At 38.3% G+C, this 16434-nt stretch overlaps 1 protein-coding gene across 1 annotated transcript in view; it reads right to left on the minus strand.

Moving 5' to 3' along the window:
- Positions 1-15866, minus strand: part of LOC107286305 (pro-neuregulin-2, membrane-bound isoform) — a gene marked incomplete at its 3' end in the record, with an annotated part of 462740 nt that extends 446874 nt beyond the window's left edge. The window contains exon 1 of the mRNA XM_015814655.1: positions 15122-15866. Within this exon, the coding sequence (XP_015670141.1) occupies positions 15122-15866 (745 nt within the window). The remainder of the gene's footprint in view (positions 1-15121) is intronic.
- Positions 15867-16434: the final 568 nt, after the last annotated feature.

Below are 16434 nucleotides of genomic sequence, written 5' to 3' on the forward strand. Positions count from 1 at the left end.
CCCCCCCCCCCCCTTATAATAGAGATCTGAAAAAGCTAAATGAATTGTAACTGAATTCAGGTCTATTACTTAGCAAGCCTGATTGTCAGAATGAAAGTTATCTTTGATTTGAAGAGCATGACTGGATGGAAAGACAATTTTGCACATGTTAATAAACAATTTAACAATTGTTGATAAACAGTTTAAGAATTTCTATTAATGCTATCAATTCCTTCTGTCCCATTATTTGAAAGCAGGCTTGCAAATCTATGGAGAAAGAAGAGCAATAGAAAAATAATAAATAAAAATACAACTGAAACTTCAAATTAAAAGAGGCTCTTATGTGTGTACACCAAAACATCTTCCAGTGCTTGTTGGCAGTTATTAGATGTGCCAAAGGCGCCAGTCACAGGAGGTAAAATTAAGCATTCTTCCTGCCACAACCCACTTTGGGCTCTCAGCTACAAGCAAACACTTCAGCACAAAACCTTCTGATGATTTTTTCCCCCTCTTCCTTCATACAAGAGCTTCTTAATTTCACGTTCAAGTGTAGAAGACTAATGATGCCATTTTCAGTAAGTCCAGATAAACAAGCAGAGTGATAAATCCTACTCTTGCTTCCCTTTATAGCAGTGAAATGCAGCTTGGATTTATGACCCATTCTTTTAGGGAATCTAAACTACTGTCCTGCCTGGAAAGTGAAAGTTCTGCTTTTAACATGTAGAAGCAAAGCAATTCCTACTTTTCCATTCCCTTCTTCTTTGAGTTAAGCAGGTTATTATTTAGGCACAGTTGGCAAATTCTTCAGGCTGGCAGCACAGTCTTCATAAATCTTCCTCTAGGATATGAGTGCACATCACATTAAATTTTCCTTCTGCCACTCTTATATCAAACAGTCCTTTAAAATGTTAATATGATATCAACAGATTTGAACTTATTTCTCACCTCCTCTTCCTTCCCAGGCTAAAGTTATGGTTTTGGTTTTGAATTTTTTTTTTCCTTCAAGGCTATCTCTGTACTCCTCTGCAACAGTCAACATGTTTCAACAACCACCATCGTACCTTCTCTCTGTAATAAGGTTGGTCCTTATTACATTTCTGAGTTCTTCTGGGCAATTGCTGTGAGATTTTAGAAACTCTTATTTATCTCTTTCTCAGAAAATTGCCACTGTACGAGAACATCCTGCTTAACTGGAGAGATCGCATGACAAGAAAGTAGGCATTGCTTAGATGCCACTTGTTCTACAGGTCCCCTTTACCTTACTTGTAAGAAAGGGGCATGCATTGCTTTGAAAATTTACCTTCAAAGGAATGTTTCACTTGTTGAAGTAGAACATAATGTTGAAGTAGAACATAATGTTGAAGTAGAACATAGCCGAAAACCATGGCCCAGTACTAACAATATTTGTGTGGCTTCATATTCTGAAGAATACTTTTGATTTACAGTGCATGATGATTTACTCATGTGTTTGTCTAACACACTGCTTTTCTGCTTTTCAAAACACTAACCTTTTCAATGTGTCAAAAATAACATAAAAGCAAAAACTTGGCAGTTAAAAGCCAAAGAAAAAAAATATTATGTTTTCAAATCTGCTGAAATATAAGAAATGGATCAGGTATTGTTTATACTGTATGTTTCTTCAAAGGAAACGCCACAGGGAAGTACTGTTTTCAGAAAAATCCTATCTCTAATGTTAACTCTTATGGTCTTCATGAACGTGCACATTCTGGTGATGACCAAAACTAAGAAGCATGCTCATAAGCATACAGAGATTCCTTCAAATATATAATTATTTTAAAAATCAAAGCAATATTTTAGATGGACTTGGAAATGCATCAGTAACTAGTGCAATCAACACCAACCCTTTTTGATACTAGCAGGTGAATCATACCAAAAATTAATGCTTATGATGTATCATTTTCAATACATGTGAATTTGAGTTAACATAATGAACACTGCAGCCATTCACAAAATTTAAAAAAAAATGATAACTCATAAGATCCCTACAGAGGTTGCACAAAATAAATATAAAGTTTTGTCACAACATTCCCAATAAATATGCAGCAATTCTAAAGGACTGCCTTTTTCTCAATTCTTTTCAGAGGAATTGTTAGCTTTAGTTCTCCTATAAGTAGCTATGAGCATGCATGTAAATAATAAAAAAATATACTCATCTGTGACAAATAAGAATTGTTTCCAGGTGAATAGGTACAAATAAATGCCAAGGTATTGTTCATTTACCAATGATGTGAAGGGTTACAATAATTCATGGTATGCAAACAAATGTTTGTAGCAAATTAATAATGAGAAATGCTATGTTTATATTCATCCATTTAAGGTACATAACTACTATACTATACTATACTATACTATACTATACTATACTATACTATACTATACTATACTATACTATACTATACTATACTATACTATACTATACTATACTATACTATACTATACTGAGAAATACTGTTTGAATAAGGAAGTTACCCTTTTTTATGAATTTGAATGTTTCAGAAGGAATTTTAACCTATTTGTTTCCAGACATAACTTTGAATTTCAGAACTGAATCCAAAGAATGTTGATTGAAATCCTTCACATTTGTTTTCAAGGTGTGATATATCTACATAAGCTGGGCCCATGGGTGCTCTTTGGCAACCTGCAGGCTTCTCTAGCTAATGAAAAGGTTTTTCATGATTTACACAAGATTAGACTTAGCAAAATGAAAAAGAGAGGGAGTTGGAAGAGGGAATAGAGGCAGCACTGAGGCATTTCTGACAATTAGTCAGAAAGCAGTACAAGTAGTTCTCGACTTACAGCACTTCATTTAGTCACCGTTCAAAGTTACAATGGCCCTGAAAAAAGTGACATGACCATTTTTCACAGTTATGACCTTTCCATGATCAAAATTCAGATGCTTGGAAACTGGTTCATATTTATGACCGCTACTGTGTATCAAGATCACATGATCACCTTTTGAGACCATCTGACAGCCAAAGTCACTGAGGAAGCCTGATTCACTTAACATCCGTGTTACTAACTTATAAACTGCATTGATTCTCTTAACAACTGAGGCAAGAAAGGTTATAAAATGGGGCAAAATTCACTTAACAAATGTCTCACTTAACAACATAAATTTTGGGCTCAGTTGTGGTCGTAAGCCGAGGACCACTTGTAGTGATACAGCAGGAGTCTATAAGATAGTAGATGGATGGTGCATCTGTGCTTGGCATTCAGCCCAACCTAACCTGAAACTATCTCCCTTCAAGCATCAGAGAGAACGTCCTTGAAAGGGAGAGCTGTAAGGCAGAGGCCACCAACCTTTTCATGCTGGTGGCCCAGAGGCACGTGCGTGCGGAAACGGGGCTGCGTGCACCCACATGGCACTAGCAGCTTCATTTGCATAGGCGTGCAGGTGTTAGCCACTGCCACTAGCCCAGTGCGCATGGCAAACGGGCTGTGAAACCTACATGGTTAGCGGCCCCCATTTGCACAGGCATGCAGGTGCTAGCCCCCATGCGCATGCGCAAATAGGCTGTGAAACCTGTGCTAGCGCCTGCAGTCCTGTTTGCGCAGGCGCTAGCCGCCACCACTAGTCCCACATGCATACGCAAATGGGTCCATGGGTGCTACCTCAAGTGGGGGTGAGTGCACGCACTGGCCAGCTTGTCCTGCAACCCGGTGGCTAGTAAGCCACACCCCGGTAGTGGGCCATGGCCCATAAGTTGGGGACCCCTGTTGTAAGGTACCAAGGCTTCCATTCCTTGTGAAACCAGAGAAAATAAAATTGTCTAGACTGGAACACCCAGTAATATAAAAATATCAGATAGATCACATACTGTGGATGAAAGTTAGAAAATAAATCATTGTAAGATATGAAAAATAGGACAGATATAGAATTAAGTAACAAGACACAGATATAAAAATAATAAATAAGGGCATATATGCATAGGGAAATAGGGCATAAATCATAGGTACAGAAATAGACATATTAGATAAAGAACTAAGACACATGTAGAAAAACCTAGGATTAAGATGTCTAGAAAAAAGACCCGTATCTGGAATCTATAGACATGGTAAAAAAAATCTATAGATATAGTGGATAAAAATTAGCAGAAATTCCACATTTTCATTTTTAAAATAAATCTATACTTTTGCCTAATAAACCCTCCGGTGCAAAAAAATAGAGGAGTAAAACTCATCTCTTCTCTGTAATATCCCTGAAAATAAATGGTGACATTTGGAGATTTACATTATAAAGAAAAAAAAAACTCCATAATATTTGAACAAATTGTTTGTGTCTTGTTACTGTGTCTTGTTTGAAAGTCATCTTATTGTTCCTCTCTAAAAAAATAAAAACTTTGATAAAACATATTGAAAATCTACTGCTGCAAACTGCTTAACTCTTAAACGTTTAGTGACAAATACCAGTGTAACTCTGATATGTGATTTTAAAAATCCGGTTATTTACAGTCCGCTGTTGTAAATGGTTTCTAAAATACTTGCTGCTTTGGATTTTCAGCAAAAAAGAGACAGGCACAGAAGAAGTAAACATTTGTCTTCTAGTGAACACCATTTGGAATTTGTGTTGGCATTGCAAGAAATTTGAGGGCACCTTATTTTATATGTTCATCTTTGTACTCTTTTGAAATGGTACAGGTAATCCTTGACTTACAGCAGTTCAATTAGTGACCGTTTGAAGTTACAAAGGCACTGAAAAAAAGGACTTGCAACCATTTTTCACACTTATGACCATTGCAACATCCCCGTAGTCACCTGACCAAATTTCAGACGCTTGGCAACTGACTCATATTTATGATGGTTGCAGTGTCTCAAGGTCATGTGATCACCTTTTGTGAGCTTCTGACAAGCAAAGTCGATGGGGAAGCCAGATTCACTTGACAACCGGGTCACTAATTTAACAACTGCAGTGATTCACTTAACAGCTGTGGCAAGAAATAAAATGGGGCAAAATTCACTTAACAACTGTTTGAGCAACAGACATTTGGGGCTCAATTGTGGTCATAAGTCAAGGATTACCTGCATTATAAAATACATTAGGAACTACTGCAAAAAGTTTGGTTTTTTTCAAGATACTTATATTGTATCAAATTATGTACCAACTACTTGGAATTTAATATGCCCCAAACAAAGATTTTTTTGTCCTCTAAGAATAACCCAAAAGAATAATCTTTATGAGATGGGAAAATACTATAACTCCAGAAATAAAGAACTGGATTTCAAAGATGTGTGATTTAACTGTTTTCCAGATAATTATATATTTTTAAAAATCAGAAAATATTATCTCCCTCTTTGGAACAAAGTTATTTGTTCCAAAGTTATTTGTTGGTAAATATTTAAAGCCTAGCTTCTCTTTTAAGGTTTTATAAAATCAGGTGAACTTTAAATATATATATTTGATTTCAGATTCTTTCTCTTTTTGTTTTTAATTGTTAGTTTTGTTTGTTTTTTTGCATGTTGTGAATTTTTCATTTTTATATTGTGTATGTTTGTTTGAAAATAAATAACTATTTTTAAAAAATGAGCTAAATTAATATTAAACAAACTTAAAGACAGACTTGATGGACCACTGAGTCTTTTTCTGCAGTTAGTTTCCTGTCTTTCTAGATTCCATTTTAAAGCTTGAGGTATGTAATAAATATAACAATTAAAAGTATACTTAGAATTTTAAAAATAAATCACTAAACTTTCAAAAATAGCAGTGTTAATAATCAAGAAATCATAATGTTCAATTGTTAGATTACTACTGCATAATAAATAAAGATGGAAGATCTTTACCAACTTCAAAATTGTCATGGATAAAAATGTTACACATATTTTGCAGTTACAAGCCAAAACCTATATCGTGTTTCTCAACCTTGACAACTTAAGATGTGTGGACTTCAAGTCCCAGAATTCCCCAGCCAGCTGAGAAACCCTGATTTATATATTCCTCCCGCATGGAGCAAGCAGCAACCTTCCTACTGTTTTAAAAGATGGTCAGTAAGAGGCTCAAAGGATCCAAATCCTAATGATATATGGAATGCTGAATAAATACATCATACATTCAGTTCCCAGGATTTTGCAAGCTGGTCCTTTTTTTCCTTGCAATAAATCTAATAAAATAAGACCCTGCGAGAATCCAGTCTTCATGGTTGTGAGCAACTGCTAAAGGCTTGACATTTTGCAAGAGCTTAAGTATAGCCATTATGAAAGTGCTCTCTGTAGCATAAACCAAGCATGTCTTTGGGGTTCCTGGAACTAATAAGAGATAGAGAATCTTAAAAGAAAAACTAACTCATTAGACTCCCTAATCTAAAGCCATTCAGGGTTTTAAAAGTCTTCACCACCTTTTCAACTCTGCCTGGATGCAAAGCAAGTCACATGTTCCCCAAACACCCTTCTAACAACCCAGGTTCCTGCCAAAGTGTAGTTTTTAAACATCCCTCCAAAACAATTTTTCAGCAGGTTGAAATAATGCAGATTTGATGATTGCTAGTCAGATGTACATCTTCCAGCACCAACAACAGCTAAGTGATAGTTTAGCTGAGCATCCCTAACCTTTAGATTTAGCCATTTACTATTTCCAGGCACAGGTGCAGTATTAGAAGGCATTCTGGAATAAGGCTGAGTCATCCACATTGGTGATACAGTGGTCCAAATTCAGCAATGTCAAAGAAATACTCAATGGCAGCATGGGTTCAGAATAAAATTCTGAAGAATACCATGAGCCAACATCATTTCTGATGCTGGATCTTCCAAAACTAAAGCCAACATAACACCTTGGTGAAAGATACCAACGCCAGAACCTGTGGACAATACCTTGCTTAATGCTAAAAGTCATGAAAGATCCAGTAGAATCAACATGAGGGTAGCACTCATGCTATCGATTCCTAACATAACAGTATATTGTTTTGCTATACAATCAAAATATAGCTGAAACAAGACTGCAATGAATTGATTTTAGACAGATATTATCAGACATTTTTCATCTATTTTCCCCCCTGGCGTTTAGGGGAAAAAGACTCTCAAAATAAAATGTTTCTCTCATGGCAACATTAAATTCTTTCTAGAATTCATTAACACTCAATCTGGATCTTTCCTGTCCTAGCCTGCTACTTCCCACTGGCAAGAAATTTGTACTCTTGTTACCTATTCTGGAAAGTTGTTTGAGAATGATTTATCATCTTTGGAGAATATGTTTGTGCATGCACTTTTTTTTGTCTTTCTCTCTCTCTCTTAACACCAGAAGCAGTTCTATCTTAATACAAGCCTTAGAAAAGTTGAAATAGCTATTGCTACATGGAGCTTCAATCACAGTCTGTTTTAAGACAGTCTGTTTTAAGAACTGTCAATAATAATCTGAACAATTTATCAAGATAAGATACTATGGACTTCTACCACTTTATAAAACTATGCATAGTTAAGGCCGAACAATGAATACCAATACAACTCATTCAAAAACATATATTAATTCTTTAAAGTCCAGGAAGCACTGACTTAATATACTGCTTCTTCTCTAGAGGGGTTATTTTTAAAAAATCATATATTACTGATTTGGGATGTGTAAATAAGTCATTTTAAGTGTTTCGAGACATCAGTTCAACCTATGATTCATTTTTGTGATGATAAAATAATAATGGAATATTGCAATTGGGGCTTTTTATTGCCTTTCTAACTTTGGCACAAATACAAATTTTTAGTTTTAGAACATTGCACAAGAATAAAATGAGATGCATATCTGTCAACAGACAATAAACATTTGCAATCCCAGTCAGATAATTATGCTCATTACAAGACACCTTTAAATAAGGGCTACATTAAGCCATTAAGTGAAAAATAGCTTTAAGTTCTATTCCTTTGGAGCTATTTTCTAATAAACCTTAAAGTACTATTATTCCATACTTATAATTAATGTTGGCAAAATAGCAGGGGTCAGATTTACTGGCAATCATTGTTCAGTTTCTACCTAGGAATTACCAATATAGGATGAAAAATCACTGCTGAAAACCCTACCAGGATTGTTTTTAAAAGGCCAAAAATTCCAATGGTGTATTTCTACCATTATGAATAATAAAATAATATAGTAAATATGTAAAATAATACTTGGATAGTTTTATTTTGAAAAATAGATTTACTAATCTCTATGAATTTTTTCAGGGCTTATAGCATAGCATTCACACCGTGCACCTCATCTGCAGTTATATTTACATTAGCAATAATTGCACGATATACTGTCTATCAGTATATTGGCATTCTGACATTTCTGTTACATAAGGTAACCTATCTATCGTGCATGTTCCAGGCTTCAGATGTACTCAAATAATATTCCACTGTTCAGAAATGAAAAACAGCAGAGCATGCTGTCCCCACCTTTTTATAATATATCCATCATAGAATCACCTCACTACAGACCTGTGCACTTAGAAAACCGCAATTGATTAAGCTCGGGAGCAATCTGCTCCTTGTAATGTAAGGAAATATCTTTTTAAATAGGGGACCATTCCACCATTCAACTCTCTGAAGTTATATTCTAAATTAAGAAGAAATATAATGTGAACCTTCCATGGTATATCTTGGCTTGATCAACCAATCAGAAACATAGAGCTATCCCAAATGAAATAAAATTATTAACTTCTCAGGAAAGATTTTGTATCCCCGTGACTTTGTAATATTTTACCCAATTAATGTGACAGACAGCTACGATGTATTCTATTATTTACCAGTGCTAAGCAATGAAAAGTGACATATGATTGATAAACAAGACTGAGCACAGAATTTTTAGTTGATTACTAATCAGAATTTCCACTGCAAAATTTTAAACATAACCTCCTTTTTTGTCATATTGAAGATAATTTACAATTAGGAAACAACACACATCAGAGACAACATAACCAAAATACATAATTTCTACCACTTATCAGAATTTGGCCTTATTGATCAATTAAATAAACCTTCAGTCATCCATATTCTTGCTTCTATATTATCTAGAAACATTAATAGGCTAGTAGAGCTTATAATATCCAGGAGAAAGAAAAAAAGAAAGAAAGAAAGAAAGAAAGAAAGAAAGAAAGAAAGAAAGAAAGAAAGAAAGAAAGAAAGAAAGAAAGATTATTTTGTTAACTTCAAACCTCCAGAGAACCATATCTACCTCCTATGTATACAAGGATATATATGTCATTTCCATTAATAATTATTCTAACTTAGCACATAGAGATAAAATTATACTCCCTAGTGTAGATAAACCAGAAGCCAACTATTCATTTAGTTTTTCAAATGCATTTTTATATTGATTGTATTTAAAAAGGTTTTCCCATATGACTGTATTTAGTTCCATCCATACAAATGAGACAAGATGATGGTAGGAAAATAGAATGAGCATTTTAATAGATAGAATAATTTATGAGATTTATGAGATTTAAAATCTACTAAGTAAATTTTAAGAAACCTACTTATATATTTAAAGATAAATACAATTACGCACAAGCAGAATATTTTAGCAAGTTAATTTTGCATAATCTTACATAACAATGGCAATTAGATAATGAGGCTTTGAAAATGTATCAGGTTGATGCAATTTGTAGCAATATTTTATATAAACAGCTGCATATGGTCTGCACACATTAAAATGAAAAGCAAATGACCAGATGCCTTGATATAATAGATCAACAGGCACAAGGAAACCTTGCTGAGAATGCTTGAAATATCTGAACACAAAATTAATAGTTCCTATTAATCACTTTCTCTAAGCTAGTTCACTTCTTGATAAGAACAAGATGTGCAGTATACAGGGAAAATGCTAACTTTAGTTTTCATTGGACTCAGAACTGTCTTATATGGACTGAAGAAAGCAGCAGATTAACATGTTTTAGCCCAGCGGCTCCCAACCTTTTCTATACCCCGCACCCCTAGAATGCTTCTGATATATATTTACAAACGTTTGAAATAACAGCAACAAATTATGCATATACACTATAATTTTGAAAATCCATGTTTGCGCACCCCCTGGAATATAGTCTCGTACCCTCAGTTGGGAACCCCTGTTTTAGCCTATTTAAAGTCCAGTAATACAAATCCTGGGCCAGATTATGTCAACTGCTTGGCAATGTCACATCCTTGAAAAAAACAAACAAAATAAATACAGTGGAATTTAGATTTATATAGGAACAAGAATAATCCATAATAATTATTCAGCAAATGCATTTCTATATTAAACACATAATTAAGATACATATAAAATAATTAGATACAGTATATCCACCTTCAGTAACCACTGATCCATAAACAGACTAAATACTCCTTCTCAGCTGTATCTCAGATTGCAGATGAATAGACATATGTTTGCATTCTCCTTTATATTAAAAATAAACAAACAAAACCACTACGTATGCGTTGAAATAATACATAAAAAGAGGTTTAAATGTGTTTTATCTAATTTAATAGAAACAACGAGCTTATTATATGGATACATATTCAGGGACCATTTGCATACCTGTAGAAACATTCACTTGCATATAATCTAAAGCGGAATATTTCAGAATTGAACATTTTATTCCACTTTTCTTATTACAGTACTGATTCTTGCATCATCTTCCAGAGTGCTGATCAGCATTGGCCAGCATTATCTCAATGAATGGCAGCATTACTGAACATAAGAGATAAAATACTCATTGTTACCAGCACTTTTGAGAAGATGACAAAAGATGCACCTTGATCAGCACTGGGCAAATGTCTTGATAGTGGTGGGACTAGGAGCCTAGATATTATACCAATAAAGCCAGCAATCGAGTCAGAAATTATGTATTCGCAAAGCCACTGAATTAATCACCGCTTCTGCAATCATTACAGTAAAAGAGGGGATTCCCGTTTTCCTCCTATTGATTGCCATTGGTGGCAGCTGGCCTTTTCCATTAGCAAGCTGCATGAATTTCTGCTGCCCGTCAGTATGCCAGTGAAGTATGTACTGCATGGAAATTGCATGTTAACTGGCGTCATCACCAAAGCACTCTGTCTATAAACAATGCTGGAAGTACACAAAAGAGGGATGCTTGCACTTAATTATTTCAGCAGTATAGAATTAGGTTGACTGTCAAACAATGGGAAGATGTTTTCTGACATCCCTTTCATCTGAAAGCACGTCTGAGTTTTACCAAACCATGAAGAAGAGGTTATCTCCCTGCCTTCATCTATACACTACTTATTTTTTTTATAAAATACGGAATGGATAATCTACACCCTCATTTTTATAAGGAATCGTCACAGAGGCTTATATTTGGCATTAATTTGCACTTTTGCATGTATGGGAGATTAACAAGACTTCTTCCCTAAGAATGTAGACCTTGACTTAAAACCACAATTGAGCCCAAAATTTATATTGCTAAGCAAAGGCAGTTGTTAAGTGAGTTTTACAACCTTTTTTTGCCACAGTTGTTAAGTGAAGCACTTCAGCTGCTAAGCAAATCTGGCCTTTTCCATTAACTGTGCTTGTCTGAAGCCAGCTGGGAAGGCTTAAAGTTACAAGTAGTGATCACATGACCCTGGAACAGTGCAACCGTCATAAATACATGTCAATTGCCAAGTGTCCAAATTTTGATCATCTGACCAGGGGGATGCTGCAACAGTCACAAGTATGAAAACCCCATCATAAATCAGTTTTTTTCAGTGCTGTTGTAACTTCAAAGGATCACTAAATGAATGGTTGTAACTCAAGGACTACCTGTCAAATCAAAAATTCAGTTTCAAGATATAAAAATTCACCATCTAAAAATGACCAAAAGGTATTGTTTTTATCTTTTGATAAAACTTCACAAGTTTATTGGCCTGTATAACAAGGCAGAGATGCTAAGCCTTTGAAATAAATTGCAGTTTAAGTACAGACTGAATGCATCCTAATCTGAACTAGCTGATCATATAATGGCTGAATTCTGATACCCAAGCTGACCATGGCTTAGAGTCTAAACTGAGTTTTCTAAAGTACAAATGGGAGCCACATTTTGAACTGTTTGCTTTCCACATTCTATTTATTGAGCACTTCATATCTAGGCATAGGTTGCTTTATAGGCAGCATGAATGGCCCCTGCTATTTTATCTATCTAGACAGCACTGCCCAACTACTTCAAATATAGGTCTGGTTTGCATGTAATATAAGCAGTAACATAATTTGCTCTTTTTAAAAAAAAAAAAAAAAACCAGGTCAAAGGATTTCAGCCATTGCTTACAAAATTTCTTCTTAGAAAATATAGCTTCTAATTCTGGGTATATAATCAATGTCAAAAGCCATAGTTTGTCAATTTAGCCATAGTACAAAGCAATACATCAACTTTATAAAACCATGATTTGACATGACATCTTAATTGAGCAGATGAGTCTGGAACCAGATAATAGCATATGTTTACGTCATGCCTTATTTACTTAACATTGTTATAAAATATGTTTTACACCACCTTTATGAATATTTGGGGCTACACTGCAATGTCTGGAGCATTGAGAGGTCAACAGATTCTATTTTAAGAATGCAGTTACTAAAAGCTGGAAAAATTCAGTTCGTTATTGATGAAGGAAATGGTACAGAATCCTCTACTGAGAAAGCAGAACTTGTACTTACAGGTTTCTAATGAACTTGCATCTGAAATCCAGTGATCAGTTGTCAATCCTAACATTACCAATATAAAAACTGCAGTATTGTATGTTAGAAGTTAGGTAGATTACTGAGTTATGTTCCTCTCCTCTTTATTTTTAGGAATAGATAAACTCAATATGGTTAAGGCAAAAGTGTTGTATAAACCTAATTAGCACTGACAATAATACAGACACATTCCATTTCTTACTGTACCACTAGCAGACATTGAAACAGTGAACAAACACTGAGGCATAAATTATAAAGATCAAGCTCTTCAGACGGAGTGTACTGTACATCCACATTCTCTGAGAATCAGTAATAATGTTGTAAAAGTGTATAATGTATATTAGATGTACACATTATGTTTAACTTAAGTGTGCCTATTGTTTTCTATTTCTCTTTTTGAGTTTTCTCTTTTATTATTTTTAACAGGACTCCATAACTACGTTCTAGAGAGACAGAGACAGAGAAAATGTATATGTGTATATGGTGTGTGTATGTGTGTGTGTAGTTATATCAAACCCCCCCCCCCAAAGTACTGTAAGTATGATGGCAAATTAATGGTATCTAAAAGACTGTGCTTTACACTGTTTTTTAAGATATCTGGTATAGAATGCCCCCAAAGAAGTTAATTAAACGCAGAAGAAATTGAATCTTTAAATAACAATCTCATGAGATATCTAATAATAATTAAGAACTGACAAAATAATATTCTGATATTCCAAAAATTCCTTTTATGTGCTTATTTCATGTGATGTTAATGCCAAGTTCTTCTTTTGTAGCTGACCAAATCATGTATGTATCATATTATTACAGGGGATAGAAAAAGCATTCCCCTTTCCCTCTGCACCACCAGAGAAAAACAGTCTCCTCCAGAGAAATGTTCAGCTTTTATATCAGCCAATATGTCAGGTCTCCACACAGTATTTCCCTTGTTTTACAGTGACATCTATCCTGCAGTACTAGGGAATCCCCAGGTCATTTACTCAACATCAGCACCGCTTAGTGTGGACAGTTCCCCTCTGCAGTAATTCTGAGACAATTTGCCATTCCTTTGCTATTAAAAGCCCAAATTATTACTAATTAATTAATCAAATGAATAATACCGAAAGAACGTGCCAGTTCAGACCAATATGAATCTGTAAGAAATTACATCAAATGAAAAAGACAGACAACATTTCTGAATTTGACTGAGAATTATCACTCTTCAGCACCTGTGCTTCTATCGTTCTGCCCTTTATCCACACATCTACTCGGGCTACAACACAAACATTAAATACCGTAGTACTGACAAGACTAAGTTTCAGGTGTTATAAAACATGACTAGGCACTCCACTGACAAACAATCAACTTAAAGCATTTCACAATCACTTACAAGATGCTGATGCATTTAGAAAAGGAGTAGGAAGAAGAGACTGAGCATTTTGCAGCCACTGAAATAACAGAATCAGCATACGAGAAATTGCTTGATACAGTTTATTTTGTTCATGTCGATGGGAGCAAATTTCAGGGGGAAAAAAATTCAAATGACATTAAGGTGGCTCTCACATAATGACTGGGCCCTGTCAAGGATCAAGCAAAAATATCTACACAATGTCACATGTCAAATACTAGCCAGGGAAGTACTTTTCTACAACCACAGAATAAATTGGCAATATCTTACAGCATAAAAGCAAAATTTATCAGAGGCTGAAATGGTCAACCGTGCTAAAGTTAGCAAAAGCATACCAAGACAAACAACGATCAACCTACAAATATCCAAACCTAACAAATCTGGCCTGCTTTCAAAATGCTTTTTTTGTTTGTTTTTTTTTTCTTTTTCCAAAGGAGAAAAATGTACACCTGAAGCCCTTCGGATGGATGGGGCAAAAAGGACCCCCCTTTCCTTCCCCTTGCAGTTACTCTTCTTCTCCCGAGGGCCTGAAAGACTTAGCCAACTAAGTTATCTTTTTGAAACACAACAACGGCCAGGAAAGAAAAGAAAGAAAGAAAGAAAGAAAGAAAGAAAGAAAGAAAGAAAGAAAGAAAGAAAGACCGCGTTCTTTCTCACCATCTCCAAAAGCCCCAAAGATGAAGACGTCGTAAGCCTTTGCTTGTTGCTCGGAGAGCTTTCCCAAACTTTCCCCACCCTTTGCCACTCAAACTTCTGGAAAAAAATCAGCCAGACGGAAATCCACTTGAAAAGCGTTGAAAACCACGACGACCCAGCATCCATGTCCAAATCGTCCAGAAAACCCAGGGAGCGTGAAAGAGGGGAGGGGAGAAAATAAGGAACTGGCTGCCGACTTTAACACCCCCCCCCCCTTTTTTTTTTTTAATTCCCCTTTTCTTCTTCTTCATTCACCTCCCACCTCCCAGATGTGCGATCCGGGCCAGCCAAGCCACCTCTATTTTCTCCAACCCCCCCCCCCTCGCCCCCTCCCCCCCCCCCCCCCCCCCCCCCCCCCCCTCCCCCCCCCCCCCCCCCCCCCCCCCCCCCCCCCCCCCCCCCCGTCTCTTTCCAACAGCCGCCAGCTGACTTACCACATCCCCGGGTACACAGCGCCCTGCTGACCTCCTTCTTCAGATTCCTGCCCGTCTCCAGGGGCGGGGAAGACGCTCGGAAGAGCAGCGGCGGCGGCGGCGGCGGCGGCTCACTGCTGTTCCCGCTCGCAGCTCCCAGGGGCTCCATGAAGAAGATGTAGCGCCTCTCTTCCTTCAAGGCGCTCCCGCAAGCGGAGCCCCGCTCTCCGAGCAGCAGCCAAAGCAGCGCGTCCTTCCGCAGCCCGCCGCTTTTGGCCGGCCACACCTGGTGCACGCGCACTCGAGCTACGGCGGAGGCGGGCGCCGGGCTCGGGCTGCCGAGGTGCGGGAGCGGGGGGCTGGGAGCCGGCGAGGAGGGGAGGATCGTTCCCGAGGAGGAGGACGAGGAAGAGGAGGAGGAGCTGGAGGTGAAAGCGGGGATGATGGTGGTGGTGGCGGCGGCGGCAGGTTGCACGGACAGCCTCAACAGCGGCGGTGACACCAGCGACGTCGTTGCTTCTTCTTCTCCTTCTCCTTCTCCTTCTCCTATCCGGCCAGCCGTTAGTTCGGCCACGCTGTGCGCCAGCACCTTGCCCTCGATCACCACGGCAGCGAGCCGGACCAGCCCCTGCACCGAATCCTCGCTGAGTGGCGAGGAAGAAGAGCACGACGCGGCCGCCCCGGCTAGGGCCGAAACACCCAGCACGAATAGGAGACGCAGCAGCCAGCGGCTGCCGCCGCCACTACAGCAGCAACGGAGGAACATGGTCGGTGGGCGAGCGGCGGGGCGCTCGTAGGCAGCCCTCAGCAAGCCCGGCACTTGCCACCGGCGAAGCCCCTCACACACACACCCCCCCGCGCTTCGTTCCCGCCACCTGCGCGCCGCCTGGTCTTGCGGAAGGGAGGGGGGGGGGAAGGGTGCTGGTACCGCTGCTGCTGCTGCTGCTGCTGGCTGAGAAGGGAGGAAGAGGAAAGCGGGAAAGCAGCGCCTGAGGCAGGATGGGGCTGCTTAGTCCGTAAGCCCAGGTGGCTCTTCGCTTTCACCCGCCACCTCTTCGCGAGGTGGGAAAGGGGGGGGGGGCGGCGGCTGGGAAGCAGCTTCGGGAGAGTGCCCAACTGTTAACAATCCTCTTAAATGCCGGCGGGAGCTCCTGCAACGCCTGAAGCCGGATGGCTGAGAGGCGCAGCCGAGAGGCGGCGGACTTGCCAAGCGGAGAAGACGCGCGGGCCGCCGCCAACAGCAGTAGCGGCAGCAGCAGCCGCCGCCGCGTGTTTTCCCCGGCTCTGTTTACCTTCGGCGCGGGCTCTGTGGGCGCCCCCTTTGGCGCGCATTC

Source organism: Protobothrops mucrosquamatus, unplaced genomic scaffold (genome assembly GCF_001527695.2).
Source record: "Protobothrops mucrosquamatus isolate PMUCROS unplaced genomic scaffold, P.Mucros_1.0 scaffold270, whole genome shotgun sequence".
Taxonomy (NCBI): domain Eukaryota; kingdom Metazoa; phylum Chordata; class Lepidosauria; order Squamata; family Viperidae; genus Protobothrops; species Protobothrops mucrosquamatus.